The 18,534-nt window shown below is 37.7% G+C and overlaps 1 protein-coding gene across 1 annotated transcript; it reads left to right on the top strand.

Annotated features, from left to right (window-relative positions):
• Positions 1–6,401: 6,401 nt before the first annotated feature.
• LOC131049510 (L-type lectin-domain containing receptor kinase S.4-like) lies at positions 6,402–8,699 on the top strand. The gene has a single exon (XM_057983577.1). It carries the CDS (start codon positions 6,427–6,429, stop codon positions 8,365–8,367), a length of 1,941 nt encoding a protein of 646 aa, XP_057839560.1. The 5' UTR covers positions 6,402–6,426; the 3' UTR covers positions 8,368–8,699.
• The last annotated feature ends 9,835 nt before the right edge of the window (positions 8,700–18,534 follow it).

Here is an 18,534-nt window from a genome sequence, read left to right as displayed (position 1 = left end):
TACCACTACTAGTAGAAAGCCCCACAACACCCATAGGCCACCTAGAGGTAGAACCTTCATGCACCAGAGAAGCAGAGTATTGCTAAGTCAAGCCACTCCTAAAATTGGAGTGGTGACAAGGGGTCTGAGATCCTGGTGACCAAGAACACCAAGCTGAGAAATTCTAGCCACACCTGCAATTGTGAGGTAGAGAGAAACCATGAGAAGACGAGTTGTTCGGGGCACCCTAGCCATAATGCATGGGGTATTCTCTTAATGATCAAGTAGCTCTTGAAGGTGAGAAACCTATAGGGGCACTTTGTTCATTTCCACCTAAATATGAAGCTTAACAAAATGAATTCTAAGCTTGTTTAGAATATTCAGAAGCAGAGATGGCACAACTATGTTTAATGTCTATCAATCTAGTCATATGAGTTGGTAATAGACTCTCGTATCTTTCCAAGTGCAAAGATTCATAGTAGCTCTAGAGAACAAATTTGAAGGCATGTAGATGCCCTTCTTATGAAACCTCAAGGTTTGAACCTAAGGTAGGCAAGCCAAGGGGAGGCCTTGAATTTGAATGAGAGAAGACCACTAGAGGCTATGCTAATTAAAAGATAACACATTTTGAAAGCAAGAACTAGTCCACCAAAGCAAAGACTTAATGGCTTTCCAAGCATGCCAAATACTCTTGGCAACAAAGGTTCCCTCAATATGAATAGCCTCTTGCATAACTAGAAGGGTTTGAAATTCAATCCCCTTCCAGGCTAGCTTGTGAAGTAGATAAATAGAGGGAATGTAGTGCTTGAGAAGAATCTTCCAAGCCTCATTACAAGAGTTAGCTCAAATAATAATTTTGGCACAAAGGGCTAATCCCCATCTCTTAGTGTAGAGGAGACGAAGCCCACTAGAATCTTGTGGGGGATGATATAACTTCTAGGCAACATGGTGAAAATATTTGTGATATTCAAAAGAAGCTCATAAGAACTCATGAAAAAGTTTCTCCAACCTCAAATAAGAGGCTTTGGAAGGGACCCAAGAAGAAGAATAATACACATAGGTGTCATCAAAGATTTTAGAACATACCTAGAGTTTACCATCCAAGGAAAGAGGCTTAGTTAATCTAGTATAAAAGTTTCTTCTCAATTTGGCAAAAGACGCATTCCAAAGGTCAATTGGAGAATCTTGAAAAGAAAATGGAATGCCTAGAAATTGAAAAATTTCTCTATGATCAATCCACTTTCACCCATACCCAAGAAGCTAAGAAGGTTAATGAAGAAAAAATTGGCAATAACACTACCTTTTATGCCACTAAATGACAAAACTAGATGATAGGAAAAAGGTGTCCAAACAATGAAGAGACTCTTTGATATTTTTCTCCATTTCAATAAGAATGAGAAAATAGTCATCCATAAAATCCCCACTATCTAGCTAGTAAGGTGACTCAAGAATGGCAATTTGTCAAACTATCCTAGTAGAGATAGAGTTTCCCAACGAATACCCAAATCCTTTCATAAAAAAGACATACAAATATGGAGCAAGAGGACACCCTTGGCGAATGGAACGATGAATCCCAAAAGAAAAAGAGTGACTACAATTGATGGTGATGCATGTAGATTCATCCCCGAGAAGAATTTGCATAGATTGAATAAAGTGGGGACCAAAACCGAGAGCTCCTAACATGGATAGAATAAAAGGTCATTTAATAAATCACAGTAACAAATTTTTCTTTAATGGTGGAGTGTAATAAATGTTTTTAACACTCTTCATACCTTCTTTTGTGCAGACTTCCATAGATCCTTTTGTAGAAACCTCCAATTATTTGCCATCATCAAATTGGATGTTGGATTTGAAACTTTCATGCATCGTTAAAAATAACTTCTAATTTCATGACACATGGTTAGAGCATCCAAAATCTAAATTCCAAACATCTTTACTATTATTTTTAGTTTTGACATAAGTTTAAATTAAATGATCTAGAGAATTATCATCATCTTCTTGAGCATAATTAACACTTTTACATTCTTTTAATCTGCAATCCCTTTCAAAGTGGTCATACCTATTATAATGGGAACATTGGACATTTCTTTTATCAAATTGGCATCTTCCTCTTTCTCCAGAACCACCTTTTCCTCTTGAACAACCCCTTCCTCGATTTCCTCTTGAACCACCTTATTTCTATTTCCTTTTGAATGATTTCGATTTTGACCTCTATCTTGGCCTTGATTGCTTTTCGTGCTATTGCTAGCATCATCATTCTTTGTGAATTGTAATTTGAAGGCAAAACATTTTTTGTCACTTTATCTGAATGAATCTCTCAATCTCTCTTCATGAGACATAATACATCCATCTACATGATCAAATTGAATGGTTGTCAAATCCTTGCTTTCTTTTATGATTATGACAACATAGCTTCACCTTAGGGTGAGAGTTGAACTCAACACCTTTTTTATCAAATTGTCATTTTTCATAATTTTCCCATGTATACTCATCTTATTGACCACATCTTTTACTTTGACACAATATTCATTCACACTATCAACCTCTTGCATATTCAAATTCTCTAATTCTCTCTTCAATATTTGTAGATTGACGAATTTTAGTTGAGCACTATCTTGATAAGCTTCTTTTAGAGTTTTCCAAGCATCTTTAGTTGTATTTGCATCTACGATTCTTGGAAATAAGCTCTTACCAAAAGTTATTTGAATGTTAAGAAAGGCTTGAGCATTCTTTTTCTTGGCCTCCTTTTTGGTTGTTTTATCATTGGGTGTGAGGGCATTCTGACGAGCTAACTCCTAGTAACTTGATTGAATAATCTCCCACAAATCTTTTCTTATAAAATATATCATGATTTTGATACACCAATAATCATACTCATTTCCATCAATTTTTTGAATAGCTAATGAATCAAAATTTGACATGATAATTTTTTTCAAAATTCTGGCCGCTCAAACTTTAACCCCCAAAAATAACCTCCTCTAATACCAAATGTAATTTTGTATGCAGCTTGTCCTCTAAACCAGCTGATTGAAAGAATATAACAACAAGGAGAAAACAAAAATAATAATTAAAATAAACCAATTCACTCACAACGAATATCCAAAAATGCTTTGCTTTTTAATTTAGGAGTTTGTATACCAAATACAAATTGAACAATAACAAAATAGGCTGATTATTAATACAATTTGCAGCCTTAAACCATGCTAGAGAGAGCTACAACTAATATCGGGAAATAATAGTTCAAAGCATGCACAAACTAAGCATGCATTATTCTCAAGGATTAACTAGAAGATAATCATTCAAAATAAGGTAAAAATAGGGCCTCCAAACTACAGCTTACAAACTAAAAATACTTTCATTTTTTTTTCTAATTTTATACTTTCATTTTTTTCTAATATTAGAGAGGTGTGAGAAGGGAAACCTGAAGTCTGTGCAGTCTATGTATGCATGATACTGGAATGAAAACAACAATGGACATAGTAGTCAATCTTGGATTGATTATGACCATCTTGTAAAGGAGCTCAACGTCACCATTGCATAGGCTTGTTCAATTCACCAAGAGAAATCTACGTTGGTTTTTCAACAGCTGTTGGAGATATTTACATATTCGCCTGGAGCTTCACTACAAACAAAACCATCTCTTTCATGAATTTGGAGCTCTGTGATCTTATTACACGTAGAAAATCCAAGACCTAAAATTTTATATTGATAGCCAACATTATCATAGCTTGCGTACACAGTTCATTATTAAACTAGATAACATTTGATTAACACGTCAAAGAAATAAAAAATTAGGACCTAGAGACCATCTTAATCTCGTGAAGATTAAAAATCTTATATTCTTTTCTTTAAAAAATAAAATATCTGATTGCTTACGCCATTGACAGACTAACTTGTGCACAGGAAAAACATATCCACCTACCTCAACATGGGTACAGTTCACTTGTGAACACTATAATGTATGATTCTTTCGTTTTTCCTTCCTGATTCTATATTTGAATAATCAGAGAGCTTTAGAGGTGTGAGAAGGGGAACCACGCAAAAATTATGAAAATTTTTCAAAACGCAAAAAGGTATGTCTGCATCCTTTCTAAGTTTGGATTACCCAGTTTTATTCTTTCTCTTGCCTGTATTTCTGGTGTAATTTTGGCTTCTGTTGCCAGAATTATTTCAATGTATAGGCTCTCTGCCTTTAGTTTTTCTTTAGCATGTAGCATATTTATTGCGATTTCCAAAACTATGGTTGGATTGGCTATTGTTTGTGCGCATGAGGCGTTCAGGTTGCCTAAGGATCTCTTTTTGCCTGAACACATTGTAGGAGTGGCAGAGCGTATGCCTTTTTCTCCTACTGTTGCCACATATGTTTACGCAGGGGATTAATAAAAAAATTGTAGTTACTATTTCTAGATCCACATAATTTTATTGGGCAATTTTGAATTGACCCGAGTGAAAGTTTTGGATTTCATTACTGATTATTTCTTTAGAGGTGTCTTTCCTCCTCAAATTGGCCAGCATTGTCAACAGTGAATTTCTGTTTGAAAACTATTTTTCTGTGGCTGGTTCCAGGTTCAATCATTTAGACATAGGAGGTATCAATATCAAGTTGAATACTAATGATGTTGCCTCAAGTCCACTTCCAAAGGGAAAGGGGATGAGGTGATGGTACAATTGAGGTGTCCAATTTTCATTCAAGAACTTGCTTAGCTTGATGATCTCTTAACCTTATATGGTCATGTTGTGAATGTATGCCTTAGTCCACGTGACTTGTATTTTGTGGCCTAAACCATATTTTTCTTTTGCTTAGTTTATTAAGCTCAAGAATAGCTCAGAACCTAAAGCTTTTGTTTGAGATGAACATGAAATATTAGAGAAGATCTCCTGTTTTGCACCCTTAGACAACTATGATGTACAAGTGATTTGGACAAGTGCATTTCAAGCTTGTCATCTATTATTTCAAATGCAGTTACAGCAAATAAATCATACAAAATAAAAATTGTTCAAGTTTGTTTTCTTTTGTTACAAATGTAATGTGTGTAAATAAATCATGCAAAATCAATGCAATGTCTGTGAATAAATCATAGAAAATAAAAAAACTGAAAACTATTTTGTTAGTCTGTCATTCGCAGGAACTTGGCTACCTTAGCACTTGTCAAATATTAGCAAATGATATAATTTGCAATGTTTAGAAACGTTCATGAACAATGAATTATCAATGGATATTAGCACATCATGTGCATGTTTTGGGCTAAATAAAATCCCAATACACTAGGATCATGGGATGGCAACACTTAAATAGAGAGTTCACATAAAGACAAGTAATATCTGATGAAAACACATAAAGAGATCCACATGTTTGAAATCAGTATGCATATAAAGAAGCAAGCATGATCATCAGATAGAGGAAATAAATGAATCGTTGTCATCCCCAATTCTTTCGAAATTATGAATACAAAGAAAGTATGTTAAATAAAAACAAATAAAAAATTTAATTCAACATGAAAAAGACCTAAATATCTCACCACTTTGCATTATCCTCAAAAAAAAAAATTTAGAAAAATAATATATAACATATAGAAGAAAATAGATAAAAACAAAATAAATGACAACATATTTCTCCTATATATCCATACATAAACAAAGGTAGCATGGGTCCTCTAAGAAGAACTAATAAACAACACTTATATACATAGATGACTTCAGGTATGACTCTAAAGGGCATCATCCATAAAATAATCTAATTCCCAATCTTGATTGTACGGGAAAGGAGGACATGTTAACAAAGGGAGCCAAGTTATGTAAAGCCATACTTGGAGACTCATCTACGACTAGAATAATGTCCCAGAGTTCTATTCCATGCCCGAGTAGTAAAGATATCAGATTGCTTACGCCATTCACCTACTGACTACTGACCAAGTCCTATATGATTAAGCTATAGGTCATTGACCAAATCGTTAGTCCTGTAGCTATGTCATCGTCGAAACTAGTAGAATCTATTGTTCTATGACAATCTTAATATGAACATTACTCTAATATTAAAGATATCAGATTGCTGACGCCATTGACCGACAGAACTTCTGCATAGGACAAACGTATCCACCTACTCCAACATGGGTACAGGTTACCTGGAACACAATTAAAGACGATTCTTTCGGGTTTTCTTTCTAATTTTATATTCGAATAACCAGAGAACATTAGAGCCGTGAGAAGGGAAACCACGTAAAAACTATGAAAGTTTTGCGAGACACAATAAGGTAAATCTGCAGCCTTTTGTAAGTTTGGATTACTTAAATTTATTTAATGTTTCTTGCGTGCATTTGTACTTCAATTTTTGCTTTTATGGCTGGACGTATTTTTATCTGCCTTGAATTTTTCTGTTGCATGTTTATATATGTCGGTCATTATGTTATATGTAGGAACAGAAAATGGAAATCCAGCTGGAGCTTGAGAATGGCAGGAGTGAGTGTGATCTTTTTACTCCTCCCTCCCTCTCTTACTGCACAAGTCCATACAAGTTTTACCTTCAACCAATTCGATGCTTCGACCCTCGAATTGTTTGTGGATGCTTCGGTGCGGTCCAAAGCAATCGCCCTTACTGATCAATCCTACAGGAGTATCGGCCGTGCTTTTTATCGATATCCTGTGCGTATGAAAGATGGTGGGTCTACTTCGTCTTTCAGCACAAGTTTTGTGTTTAAAATTATGAAAAGCATTCCATGTCTTTCAATAAGCGGGCATGGACTAGCGTTTATAATGACGCCCCAGAGATCTCCAGAGGGATTCTTGCCATCTCAGTACCTTGGCCTATTGAGAAATATTTCAAGCCTAGGAAAGGCCTCTAATCATCTCTTTGCAGTTGAATTCGACACAGTACAGGACATTGAATTTGATGACATTGACGACAATCACGTTGGTGTCGATCTCAACGACCTTAGGTCTGTACAGTCTATTTCTGCAGGCTACTGGAATGACAACAGCCAATTCCGAAAATTGGATCTCAAAAACGGACAGAATATTCAAGCCTGGATTGATTATGACGATCTTCTAAACGAGCTCAAAGTAACCATCGCACAGGCTTGTTCAAATCGCCCAGAGAAACCACTGTTATATCTGAAAAATATATCTCTGTCCAACATTCTTCAAGAAGAAATCTACATTGGATTTTCAGCATCTACAGGATTGTTTACTGGAGAGCATTACCTAGTCGCCTGGAGCTTTACTACAAGCGGAGCCGCCTCGGCTCTGAATTTGGATCTATGTGATCTAATTAATGACAGAAAATCCAATGCCAGATTGATAGCTGGCATTACTGCCGCTTGCGTCCTCCCCCTCCTGGTGGTGGTTGCAGCAACGCTTGTGCTGTGGAAGAGAAACCAGTACAGAGATATTCTTGAAGAATGGGAGATGGAGTACTGGCCTCACAGATTTAACTACAAAGACCTACACATTGCAACAAAAGGTTTCGGAGACGAACAACTTTTGGGATCCGGAGGCTTCGGTCGGGTGTACAGAGGAGTCCTTTCCACAAACAACCTCCAAGTAGCGGTGAAATGTATCCTTCGAGAAACCGAGGAAGGGATAAAGGAATTCATAGCAGAGATCTCCAGTCTTGGTCGCCTTCAACATCGAAATCTTGTGCAGATCAGAGGCTTCTGCAGGCGAGTAAAGCGGCTATTCATAGTTTATGACTACATGCCAAATGGCAGCCTGGACAAAATGATATTTGGAAAGCCAAACAAGGTGGTCGAATGGGGTCACAGGTACAAAGTCCTGAAAGATGTTGCCGCGGGTTTGGTGTATCTGCACGAAGAGTGGGAGCAACGTGTAGTGCATAGAGACATCAAGTCGAGCAACGTTTTGATGGACTCCGAGCTCAATGGAAAGCTTGGAGATTTCGGGCTTGCGCGTTTGTACGAGCATAACGAAAACTCTCATACTACTCGTGTGGTGGGAACGCTGGGGTACATTGCGCCGGAGCTGATACACACTGGAAAAGCCAGCCCAGCAACAGATGTGTTCAGCTTTGGTATTTTCCTGTTGGAGGTTGCTTGCGGAAGGAGACCAGTTGAGCCCTCTCTCCAACCTGAGCAAATAGTTATGGTGGACTGGGTGAGACAGCTGTATGCTACGGGCACTCTCATGGATGCAGCCGACCCCAATCTTGGTGGGCAATATGTTAAAGTTGAGATGGAGAGAGTGCTCAAACTGGGGCTGCTCTGTTCTAATCCACAACCAGAAGGCAGGATCGGCATGAGACAAGCTCTTCAAATACTTGAAGAAGAAGCTCCAATGCCAAGCTTTGATGCTCAGTTCAATTTGGATATGAATGCGCCCAACAGTATTTTAAAGTCTTCTCCGTGTTCCACTTCCATGTTTCTTGAGGGACGATAGACTGCACAATCAGGGCAAAACATCAACCTTCTAAAACTTCTTTTCTGACTCTGTATAAGATGGATCTTGGTGTGTCGTACTGTTAGTGTCTCTGTACTCTTCATGTGAAGACATTGCCTTACAACGGCTCATGCATGCCTGGCATGCATATTCAACAGTTATCTTCAGTTCATAGTTTTTTTTTCTGTTTCCTCTCTTGTTAATAAACTGTAACGAGCACTATTCTTATGCGTAGTCTTTCTTGCAGAGTTAACTTGCTGTTAAGCAGTATTCTTAGGCGTAGTCTTTCTTACGTAATAAACTGCTGTTAGTTCTTTAGCATGATCAATGCTACTCTCTCGTTTCTTTCTATGCACTCAATGCATGCAAACCTCTCCGATTATAGATCTATTTGTTACTAAGTTTTTCTGCTATTTTTGAGTTTGCTTTTTTAAGCATGATTGAGCAGCAGTCTGTTCAATATGTACTCTCTTTTAACCTATGTTACTGGAAACGAGGTAACTGTTACTAGAAACGAGGTAAGGGATGAGAAACAGAATATTTAGAAGTCTCCTTGTAAAATTTTATTGTACATAAATAAAAATATATGTCAGTTTTATTTATGTAAGTTTCATTATAAAATTTTATTTCACATAAATAAAAATATACTAAAACATAATAAAAAATATTATAGATCACTTTTAAATATTTAGTATAATATATATTTTTAACAATTTAATTATTAAATAAATTGTCTCTTTGACTATCTTAATGTCCTTCAATATTAAAAAACTCTATTCTATATCGAATTACTTACATCATTAACCGACTTCTACACAAAATAATCACTTATAGCACTGTCAAGCGACAAACTTGTGCACAGAACAAACATATCCACCTATTCCCAACATAAGTACAGTTTATCTATGGACACTAGAATATTTCATTCTTTCTTTCTAATTTTATGATATTGGAATGAAAACAATGGACAGTACAGTCAAGCTTGGATTGATTATGACCATCTTCTAAACCATTTTGGAGGCTTGTTCAATTCTACAAAAGAAACTAGTGATCAATCTGAAAAATATATCTCTGACTAACATTCTTGAAGAAGAAATATATTTTGATTTTTCAACAGCTATAGGATCCCTCATTGGAGATATTGGCATGTTAATTTCCCCACATGCATGTGATTAACTGTAGTTTGAATTGCAGTTCATTGTATAAGATAAAAATAGAATATTGGTAATTTCTTGCACTTGCATGAGCTAAAAATAAGAGCTCTAAAATAGAATTTACATCAAGATTTTAACTGCAGTTGAAGATATGTAACTGCATGTTCTTTTTTTATTTTAGTTGGCATTCATGTGCCAAAGGCCTCTATATAAAGAGGTAGATTGTAATGAAATCTTGAACTTTGATCATTCGATCATTGATCCTTGATCACGCGATCAAGATGTGTTTTGCATTCATCTTTTGAATGAAAATAAATTTGTATTTGCTTTTTGAAGCAATTCTATGTTTATTGCTATGTAGCAATTTGTGTCTATATATGGGTTAAATTGCTGAAGTTGCAAAAAGGTTCAAGGAGATCTGACTAGTAAGAAGGAAGGTCGATGAGATGTGAAGATCGTTGTTTTCAAGACAAAGCTTTGTTGCCACGTTTGAAGTCGCAGTAAGAACACAATCAAACAAGGATGATTTGTATGTTGAAGGTTCTTGTAATTGAAGTCTGTTGCCACTAATCTAAGTGTGTAGTTTGAAGACAACCATAGGCATTGAAGAATGAAGCCAATGCATCAAATGAAAGTGAAAAGGTAAACCTGGTCTTCATAGTAGGAGATCAAAGTCAAAGGGATTTGTAGTCCAACAATAGAAGGAATCGAGGTTTTAAATAAGCTCATGTCTGACAAAATCAAGCCAGCGCAGTAAAGTTTGAAACCACCTCCTATGCATGGTGAAGCCCTCAATTTGTGAGGAAGCCCAATCATGGTCTTTGAAGAGGCCATAGTGTTTTTTTGTCAAAAAAAAGGAGAGAAGCCTTCTATGAGAGGAGAGAAGATCACAAATTTTGTGAAAGTTGGAAAAATTATTTTAAGCCACCGACATGCAGTCGTGTGAGGAAGTCAGATCCAAGTCTTAGAAAAGCCTTGATGGAGTTAAAAGTCAAGAATTTGCAATCTCAATAGAGCTCGTCATATGATGGATTATTGTAGAAGTTGAACCCGTTGAAGTCGGATGAAGATAATATTGTTCTTTGTGTTAAATTTGAAATTAAGGGGGAGAATGTTGGCATGTTAATTTCCCCACATGCATGTGATTAACTGTAGTTTGAACTGCAGTTCATTGCATAAGATAAAAATATAATATTTGTAATTTCTTCCACTTGCATGAGCTAAAAATAAGAGCTCTAAAATGGAATTTACATCAAGATTTTAACTGCAATTGAAGATATGTATTTCTAAAAATATAATTGCATGAAAAGTTAATTGCATGTTCTTTTTTTATTTTAGCTGGCATTCATGTGCCGAAGACCTCTATATAAAGAGGTAGATTGTAATGAAATCTTGGCCTTTGATCATTCGATCATTGATCCTTGATCACGTGATCAAGAAGTATTTTTTATTGAGCTTTTGAATGAAAATAAAGTTTTATCTACTTTTTGAAGCAATTCTATGTTTATTGCTTTGTAGCAATTTGTATCTATTTATTTCATTATTTCCTTAAACCAAAAAAAAAGAAAAGAAAAGAAAAAAGAAGCACTACATAGCCGCCTTGTTCATTAATTTGAAGCTACCTATGTGATCTCATTACACAGAAAATCCAAGAGCGAAAATTCCAGATTGATAGTCAACATTGCGACAGCCTGTGTCCTTGATTCATTATTAAAATTGAATGATAATGAAATTCAACACTGAAAAACATAAAACTCATAGACCATCTTAATCTCGGGAAGATTAAAAATCTGATATTCTAATCATTAAAATATCGGATTGCTTACGCCACTGCCTGACTAACTTGTGCACAAAAAATTCAATTACAATAGTTACGGTCAAGCGACGAACTTGTGCACAGGACAAACGTATCAACGGCAACATGAATACAGTTTACCTGTGTACATTTAATATATGATTCTTTCATTTTTTTCGTACAGTTGACCTGTGAACGCTTAATATATGTTTCTTTCATTCTTTTCTTTCTAGTTTTATATTCGAACAACTAGAGAGCATTAGAGGCGTGAGAAGGGAAACCACGCAAAAACTATGAAAATTGTGCAAGAGTCAAAATGTCAAATCTGTATCCTTTTGTAAGTTTGAAGTACTCCTTTTCTTTTTTCTTTTTGTTGCTTCTATTTCTAATGAAATTTTGGCTTCTAAGGTCAGATTTATTTCAATCTATAGGCTCTCTGCCTTCGTGTCTTCAGGTTGGAGCTTGACAATGGCACGAGTGAGTGTGTTCTTTTTACTCTTGCCTCCCTCTCTTACTGCACAATTCTATACAAGTTTTACCTTCAACCAATTCCATGCTTCGACCGTGAATTATCTGGGAATGCTTTAGTGCAGTCCGAAGCCACCGCCCTTACTGATCGGTCTCAAAGGAGTATCGGCCGTGCTTTTTATCGAGATCCCGTGAGCATTCGAGGTCCCGTGAGCATGAAAGATCTCTGAATGCTTTAGTGCAGTCCGAAGCCACCGCCCTTACTGATCAGTCTCAAAGGAGTATCGGCCGTGCTTTTTATCGAGATCCCGTGAGCATGAAAGATCTCTGAATTCTACTTCGTCTTTTAGAACATGTTTTGTGTTCAAAATTTTGAACACCAGTCTATGTCTCTCGCCAAGCAGGCATGGACAAGCGTTTATAATGACGCCACACAGATCTCCAGAGGGATTTTAACCAGCTCTGTACCATGGCCTGTTCAGAAATATTTCAAGCCTAGGAGAGGCCTCTAATCATCTCTTGCGGCTGGATTCGATACATTAATGGACTATGAATTTTTGGACATTAATGACAATCACGTTGGTGTCGATCACAACGACCTCAGGTCTGTACAGTCTATGTCTCCAGGCTACTGGAATGTCAAAAGCCAGTTGCTCGGCTTGAATTTCAACAATGGACAAAATATTCAAGCTTGGATTGATTATGGCCATCTTCTAAATGAGCTGAGGGTTTAAATCACACATAATAAGCTTTGATTTTTAGATTTAAAAGTGTTAAACATTCAAGATTGACTGACATTTTCAACATTGAATATGTTGTGTGGTTTAAGGCTGGTTCATGTATTCAATTTATAATAAAATACATACTAAATTATGTGTCTGCCATAGTTTAGAGTTGATAATGGAAAGGTAGGAAAAGTAACATGGATGCTATAAGACAGTGGCTCATGAATTTTATGGATATCTGGAAGCAGCTCTTGGAAAGACATAATTAATTTATTCTAACATCTCCCATAAATTAATTATACTAACTACTCTAAATATCCTCATATAGTCTAGAAAAGATAGGTCCCAGCCTAAAGCCTTGATAGGCACCCATTTAAAATTATTTATTTACTTAATACAATGATAGAAATTCATTATAATCCCCCACAAATGACAACCATTGGAGAGTCATGTGACTTCTCGTAAATTTAAAAGAATTTCAAGAAATACAAACTTAGTCTTGCATAATCCCTTGGTAAAAATATTTGTGATCTAACCCTTTGTTCAACAATATTGAAATTGAATCACTTGTTTTTTATTAAGGGTAAACAGGTTTTGAGGGGACCAGAAACCCCGTACAACAGGTTTTGAGGGGACTCGAAAAGGTTTTGAAGGGACCTGAAAGCCTCAGATTTTATCAAGATCTGGAACCCACAGTAGAACGCTGCTAAAAGAAAAGAACATCAACATACCAACAACCAAACCACAAACTCAACATAAAATTGTCCCTAACACATAAACAAGGGTTTTACAAGGCTCCCTTAACCTACAGATGTTTCCATGGGTGTATCTAGGCACCCATCACCTTCAACAACATCAAATTACAATAGATCAACATATAGTCACAATCTGGACTAATGAGGTTTTGAAAAACTCCCCTAAGCTTCATCATGGGTTTTAAACTAGCTCCCAAAACCAACAAACAAGGGTTTTCTCAAGCTCCCTTAACCTATAACAAAGTATTCAGTCTGCCAACAACACAAATAACCCTTAGCCAAAAACCATAACTGGCCAGACTGGGCCCTTTAAAATTCCTAGCATCCAGCTTGCCTATGGGAAGAACAAGGCTCCCACGACCAGCACACACGAAAAAGAAAAAAAATTGAAAGCACACATGAGGGCTTTGAAAGGCTCCCCTAGCCTTCAAAACATACACAAGGAGGGTTTTCGAAGGCTCCCTCAAACCCCAACAAAGTCTAGAAAGCAGGGACAAAAAAGCCCAGACCTTACCATGAAGACCCACAAGAAAGTAATGGCAAGTAGCCTCAACCAGCAACTCAAGCATCGACCTCACCCGAAAGGCCTTCTCACACCATCTCCCCACCTCAATAGGGAAGAGGTCCACCTCAATAGGACAAGAAAGAAGACGGATTATCAGCCCTTAAAACTCTCTCGCAGCAAGCAAAAACCCAACCGCTCCCAACCACCAAATCTCCACCTCAATAGGAGAAAGGGCCACCTCACATAGGCAAGGAGGAGAGTAGCCAAGAAGGCCACATGTAACAGTCATGGACCAATAAAGAAAAATCCCTTCCACCTCTATAGGAGGACTTCCCATAATAGAGAAAAAGTCGAGTAACCTCAAGACAAAAATAGCACAAGATAAGCACATGAAGTCTTTGAGAGGAAGCTCAAGAAGAAAACCCCTCAGAAACACAAAGACCTCCCTCAAAGAGACCCCCATCAGCTCTAGAATCGACCCTAAGGGGAGAGGTGAAACCAAGAAAAAAAGACAAAGCCCTACACCTGGAGTGGCCCCTAGATCCCAAACCACTGGGAGGGCACACACGATAGGCAGATCAGAGAAGGCAACCATTGCAACCTCCATAGCATCCAAGCCTTCCTCGACAAAAAAAGGTTCAAGAAGAGAGCAACGTCGCACATCAACACCATACCACCCATCAGAAGGAGCAATAACCAGGTAGATTCTATACCATGAGATCAACTCCCAAATGCATAAATCAACAACATCGGCCCTCAAAAGCAATGCAACAGTAGTACGTCGCACCATAGAGGCAGCCCCAAACACTGCGTCCACCACACCTCTCCTACTATTGGCAGAGCCCCATGGAATGACACAACACCCAGGCCCAAATGAAGAAGACATCGTCGAGAATCTACCAAGGAAAGGTAAGGAGCACAAAGGGAGGTTTGCATCGTTGTCACCATCTGCATCTTCAAACTCCTCCACATCCCCAGCTGAAACCCTAGTCGCACCTCACCTTACTCTCCCACTCAACATCCTTTGTCTCGAATTGAATCACTTGTTGTTGGATGAGATGCCTAATAAAATGGTGATAGACCTCTATATGTTTTTTATTAGCATGAAAAATTGGATTCTTGGACAATAGGAGTGCACATTGATAGTCACAATGAAGTAATGAGGGCCTTGACTGATGTTGTCTAAGTACTAATAGAATAGCCCATATCCAAGTTAGTTGTTTAGCTGCTTCATTTCTTGTCGTATACTCAACCCTTGCAGTAGATACAACAATAGTTGATTGTTTCTTACTACACCATGAAATGGGTCCCAAATCGAGAGACTGAACATAACCTATAGTTGATTTAGAGTCATTTTCATAACTTTCCCTTCAAATCTAAATATTGAACAAGTTGTAGATCTTCATGAGATGAATAAAAAACACCCATTGTCAACGACCCTATAAAATAAATTAATATTCTCTTTGCTTCTACCTAATGTGGAAACTTAGGAGAACTCAAAAATCTTTCAACCACACTTACTACGAAAGAAATATCTAGTACAGTGTAAGTCAAGTATACCAAATTACCAACCAACTGTTTGCATAAGGTAGGATCAACATCCACACCTTCCATATCCTTGGTCAAATTTAATCTAGGAGCAATGGAGTAGACACACTCTTACAATCTTTGACCATTCAAAAATTTCTCTATAAGTCTAGAGAATACTTTGTTTGAGAAAGGTAAATTCCATCATCTTTCTACCATATTTGGATACCAGGAAAGTGATGCAAAAAAAATGAGATCTATCATATCAAATGTATTTTACAATTTGAACTCTATTCCACTATTTTTGTCCATGTCTGCCCTACGATGATAAGATCATCAACATAAAGTACAATAATTATCATGCCACCATCCCCAAATTCCTTCACATACAAATTTGTATCATGAGGACTGTTATGGAAACCTTGAGTTTGGAAATATTCGTCAATTTTAGCATACCAAGCCCTTGGAGCTTGCTTTAAACCATATAGAGACTTCCTTAATTTTTGTAAACCAACTGTTCTTGTCCTAGATCTTCAAATCCTTGTGATTGATTCATATATATCTCTTCATGTATTTCACCATTTAAAACTTCATTCTTAAGATCCATTTGGTGAAGAGGCCACTTGAAATGACCCCGCCAATGCTATAATAGTCCTGATAGTACTAATCTTTGTCACTGGGGCAAAAGTTTATGTGTAGTCAAGGTACTAGATAGTTGTGATGAGGCATAGAATATTCTATTGAAGATGAAAAGTCAATGAAACATCTTGATCTCTACAAGAATTGACTAGAATTTTGCTTGAGCTCAGTTGAAATTAGTGTATAAAGGAATTGTGTCTCCAACCCAGCAAAGTGAGCAATCCACCTGGCAAGGTGCTTAGATGGATTTCGGTAAGACATTTTGATCATGTACATATGTAGATTGAGTTTGTTGAACATTTTTGGTTTCCAATTTTTTAGGAGGTCTTATAGATAGGAGTTGTGTAGAGTGTTGATTTTCCTGTAGGAAGACACCCTTTGTCTTTGATGTCAAAGAGGGAATAATTTTAGGGTTGAACAAGTGTTGACACCAATTACAAAGGGGGAGATTGTTTTAAATATGAGTCCTTGATGTCATTGATGTCAAACTTGTTGCCATCGATGTGAAGCTTATGATTCCCTGAGAAAACTAAAGTCCTTAATGTGAAACACCTACTCAAGTCATAAGCCTACTGTAAAGCGGAAAATCGCGGTCGAACCCTAGTTGGTCTCCCCTCTTCTAACTCCGAGGAGAGAGAAGGGAGGTTTGCTAGGATTCGATGGGTTTTCACTTAGGGGGAAGACTTTACATTCAAAAGAGGGGTTGAAACTCATAAGATTCAATCCCACACAATGTAAGATTGGATGCTAAATGAATTTCAAGGGTTTGGAAAGCAAAGCTACCCTCTTTTGTAAAGAATGTTGATTAAGGAAATTAAGCTAAGGATGCATAGAAAGTCATAAAGATTCGCTTATAAACTGAGTTTAGGTTATAGGATGAAGCTACGGACCTGGAATTAGCAGTAGAATGTCGATACGGTGCTGTCCTGCAAATTTGAGAAAAAGTTGTCGGGACGATGGTGCCCGGCGCCACGGTCCTCCGAAAAATCCGCGAAACGAAGGGGGATCTGTTCGTCTTTGCACAAGGATTCCAGATCTTCAATCTCAGCCGCGTACCTGCAACCTACACACAGAAAAGCGAAGACGATTGGGGGGTTAGGGATTAGGGGTTTGCCTTTAGGTCAAACCCCGGTTTTGGAATTAACCAAGAAATGAGCAAGTGCTGTAAATGTAAATGACTGTAATGTAAAACAAGTACTAATACCTTGTTCTAAGGATGTTTGTATCCTTATGTGCAAAGGTTTAGATGTTGTATGTTGTAGTATGTAGCATGTAATAAGTGATCTCCTCTTCAATGGTTGAATCCTTGACTTGAATGCAACACTTAGCCTTGAATGGAGACTTGGAATGATCAATTGCTTGAATGCTTGAATGCTTGAGTATAGTTTCCACGCTTTTTTCCGTCATGTATGTCTTCTATTCTCTTCCTTCTCTTCTCTCAAATGAGAGAGAAAAATGTAGTTTATATACTTGACAATTAGGGCTGATAGACTGATTTTCCCGACCTTAGGCCGACCAGGGAAGTATATTTCCAAATTGCAATCAAAAAGACCCGATATCACTTAGGAAACCGGGCCCAAAATAGGACCCAGGGACCAGGGCGCTGGGCGCCCTAGTCCTGAGGGACCAGGGCACTGGGCGCTCTGGTCCCACCTCCGGGACAGTGGGGTGCAAGGAGGTTCAGGCCAATGGTGCTTGAAAAATGCAGTTTTCAGTGTCGTGAGCAAGTTTTGGGGTCTCCATTCAGGTTGCGTGTTGCGTCGCCATCGTGAAGACCGAAATGCAGTCGAAATTGCAAGTGTCGCAATTTTAAGATGCTACATTTAGCCCCCACTTTAGCGGGAGTATGTATGCTCATACTTCCTGTAAAGTACAAGGAAACAACGTTGAAAGACTTTCACCACGTCAAGAAGGCAAGATACACCAAGCCCCCAGTGGACTAAGGATCTTACAACTTCGATTGACAAAGTAAAAGGGAAGATCACGAGGAAGAACCATGACTGTCAGTAGTAAGGTTCCCTCACTATGAGTCATGCAAAAGAAATACCAAAAATCTTCAAGACAAAGCTAAGTTTGCCAAGAAATTTTCAAGTATCTTTGAAAGGATAGACAGGGTGTATGCCCCCCTACGTTAAAGCGATCGCACACGCCTCAACGGGGGTGATTGTTTTAACGTAGTGATACACATAAGAAATGAGAAAGGAAAAGGAGCACGTTATCGCAAAGATTTAGCCCCCAAGTGTGAGATAAACCCAAGGATAATAGACACAAAACACAAAGCACGAGGTGACTTCGCTTTCCTCGGGGTCAGTATGCTGTATGATAAGTCATGTATATATATCATATGTATGTATGCATAATTGTTCTTCATTCCCCAATCAAGGAAGGTCACCTAGAAGAAGGGAACACATGTGTCTTTTGAGTCAACATGAGAGAGACCAAAGAGATCTCAATGCTTTGCATCGTCCTCAAGTAGACAACACTAAGGACGACAAATAGAAGAATGAGAATAACATGTAGAAGAAGTAACAAAAGAGAGGGGAGAGAATCTGCCATGCTAATGTAACTAGTCTAGCACGTCATCTACCCCCCGATCTTG

This window comes from Cryptomeria japonica, chromosome 11, assembly GCF_030272615.1.
Source record: "Cryptomeria japonica chromosome 11, Sugi_1.0, whole genome shotgun sequence".
In the NCBI taxonomy this organism is placed as follows: domain Eukaryota; kingdom Viridiplantae; phylum Streptophyta; class Pinopsida; order Cupressales; family Cupressaceae; genus Cryptomeria; species Cryptomeria japonica.
Note: the sequence above shows the minus strand (reverse complement) of the source record. Positions and strands in the feature narration are given on the sequence as shown.

Excerpts from the sequence above, each read along its gene's own strand:
- LOC131049510 (XM_057983577.1), top strand. The coding sequence starts at position 6,427 with ATGGCAGGAGTGAGTGTGATCTTTTTACTCCTCCCTCCCTCTCTTACT.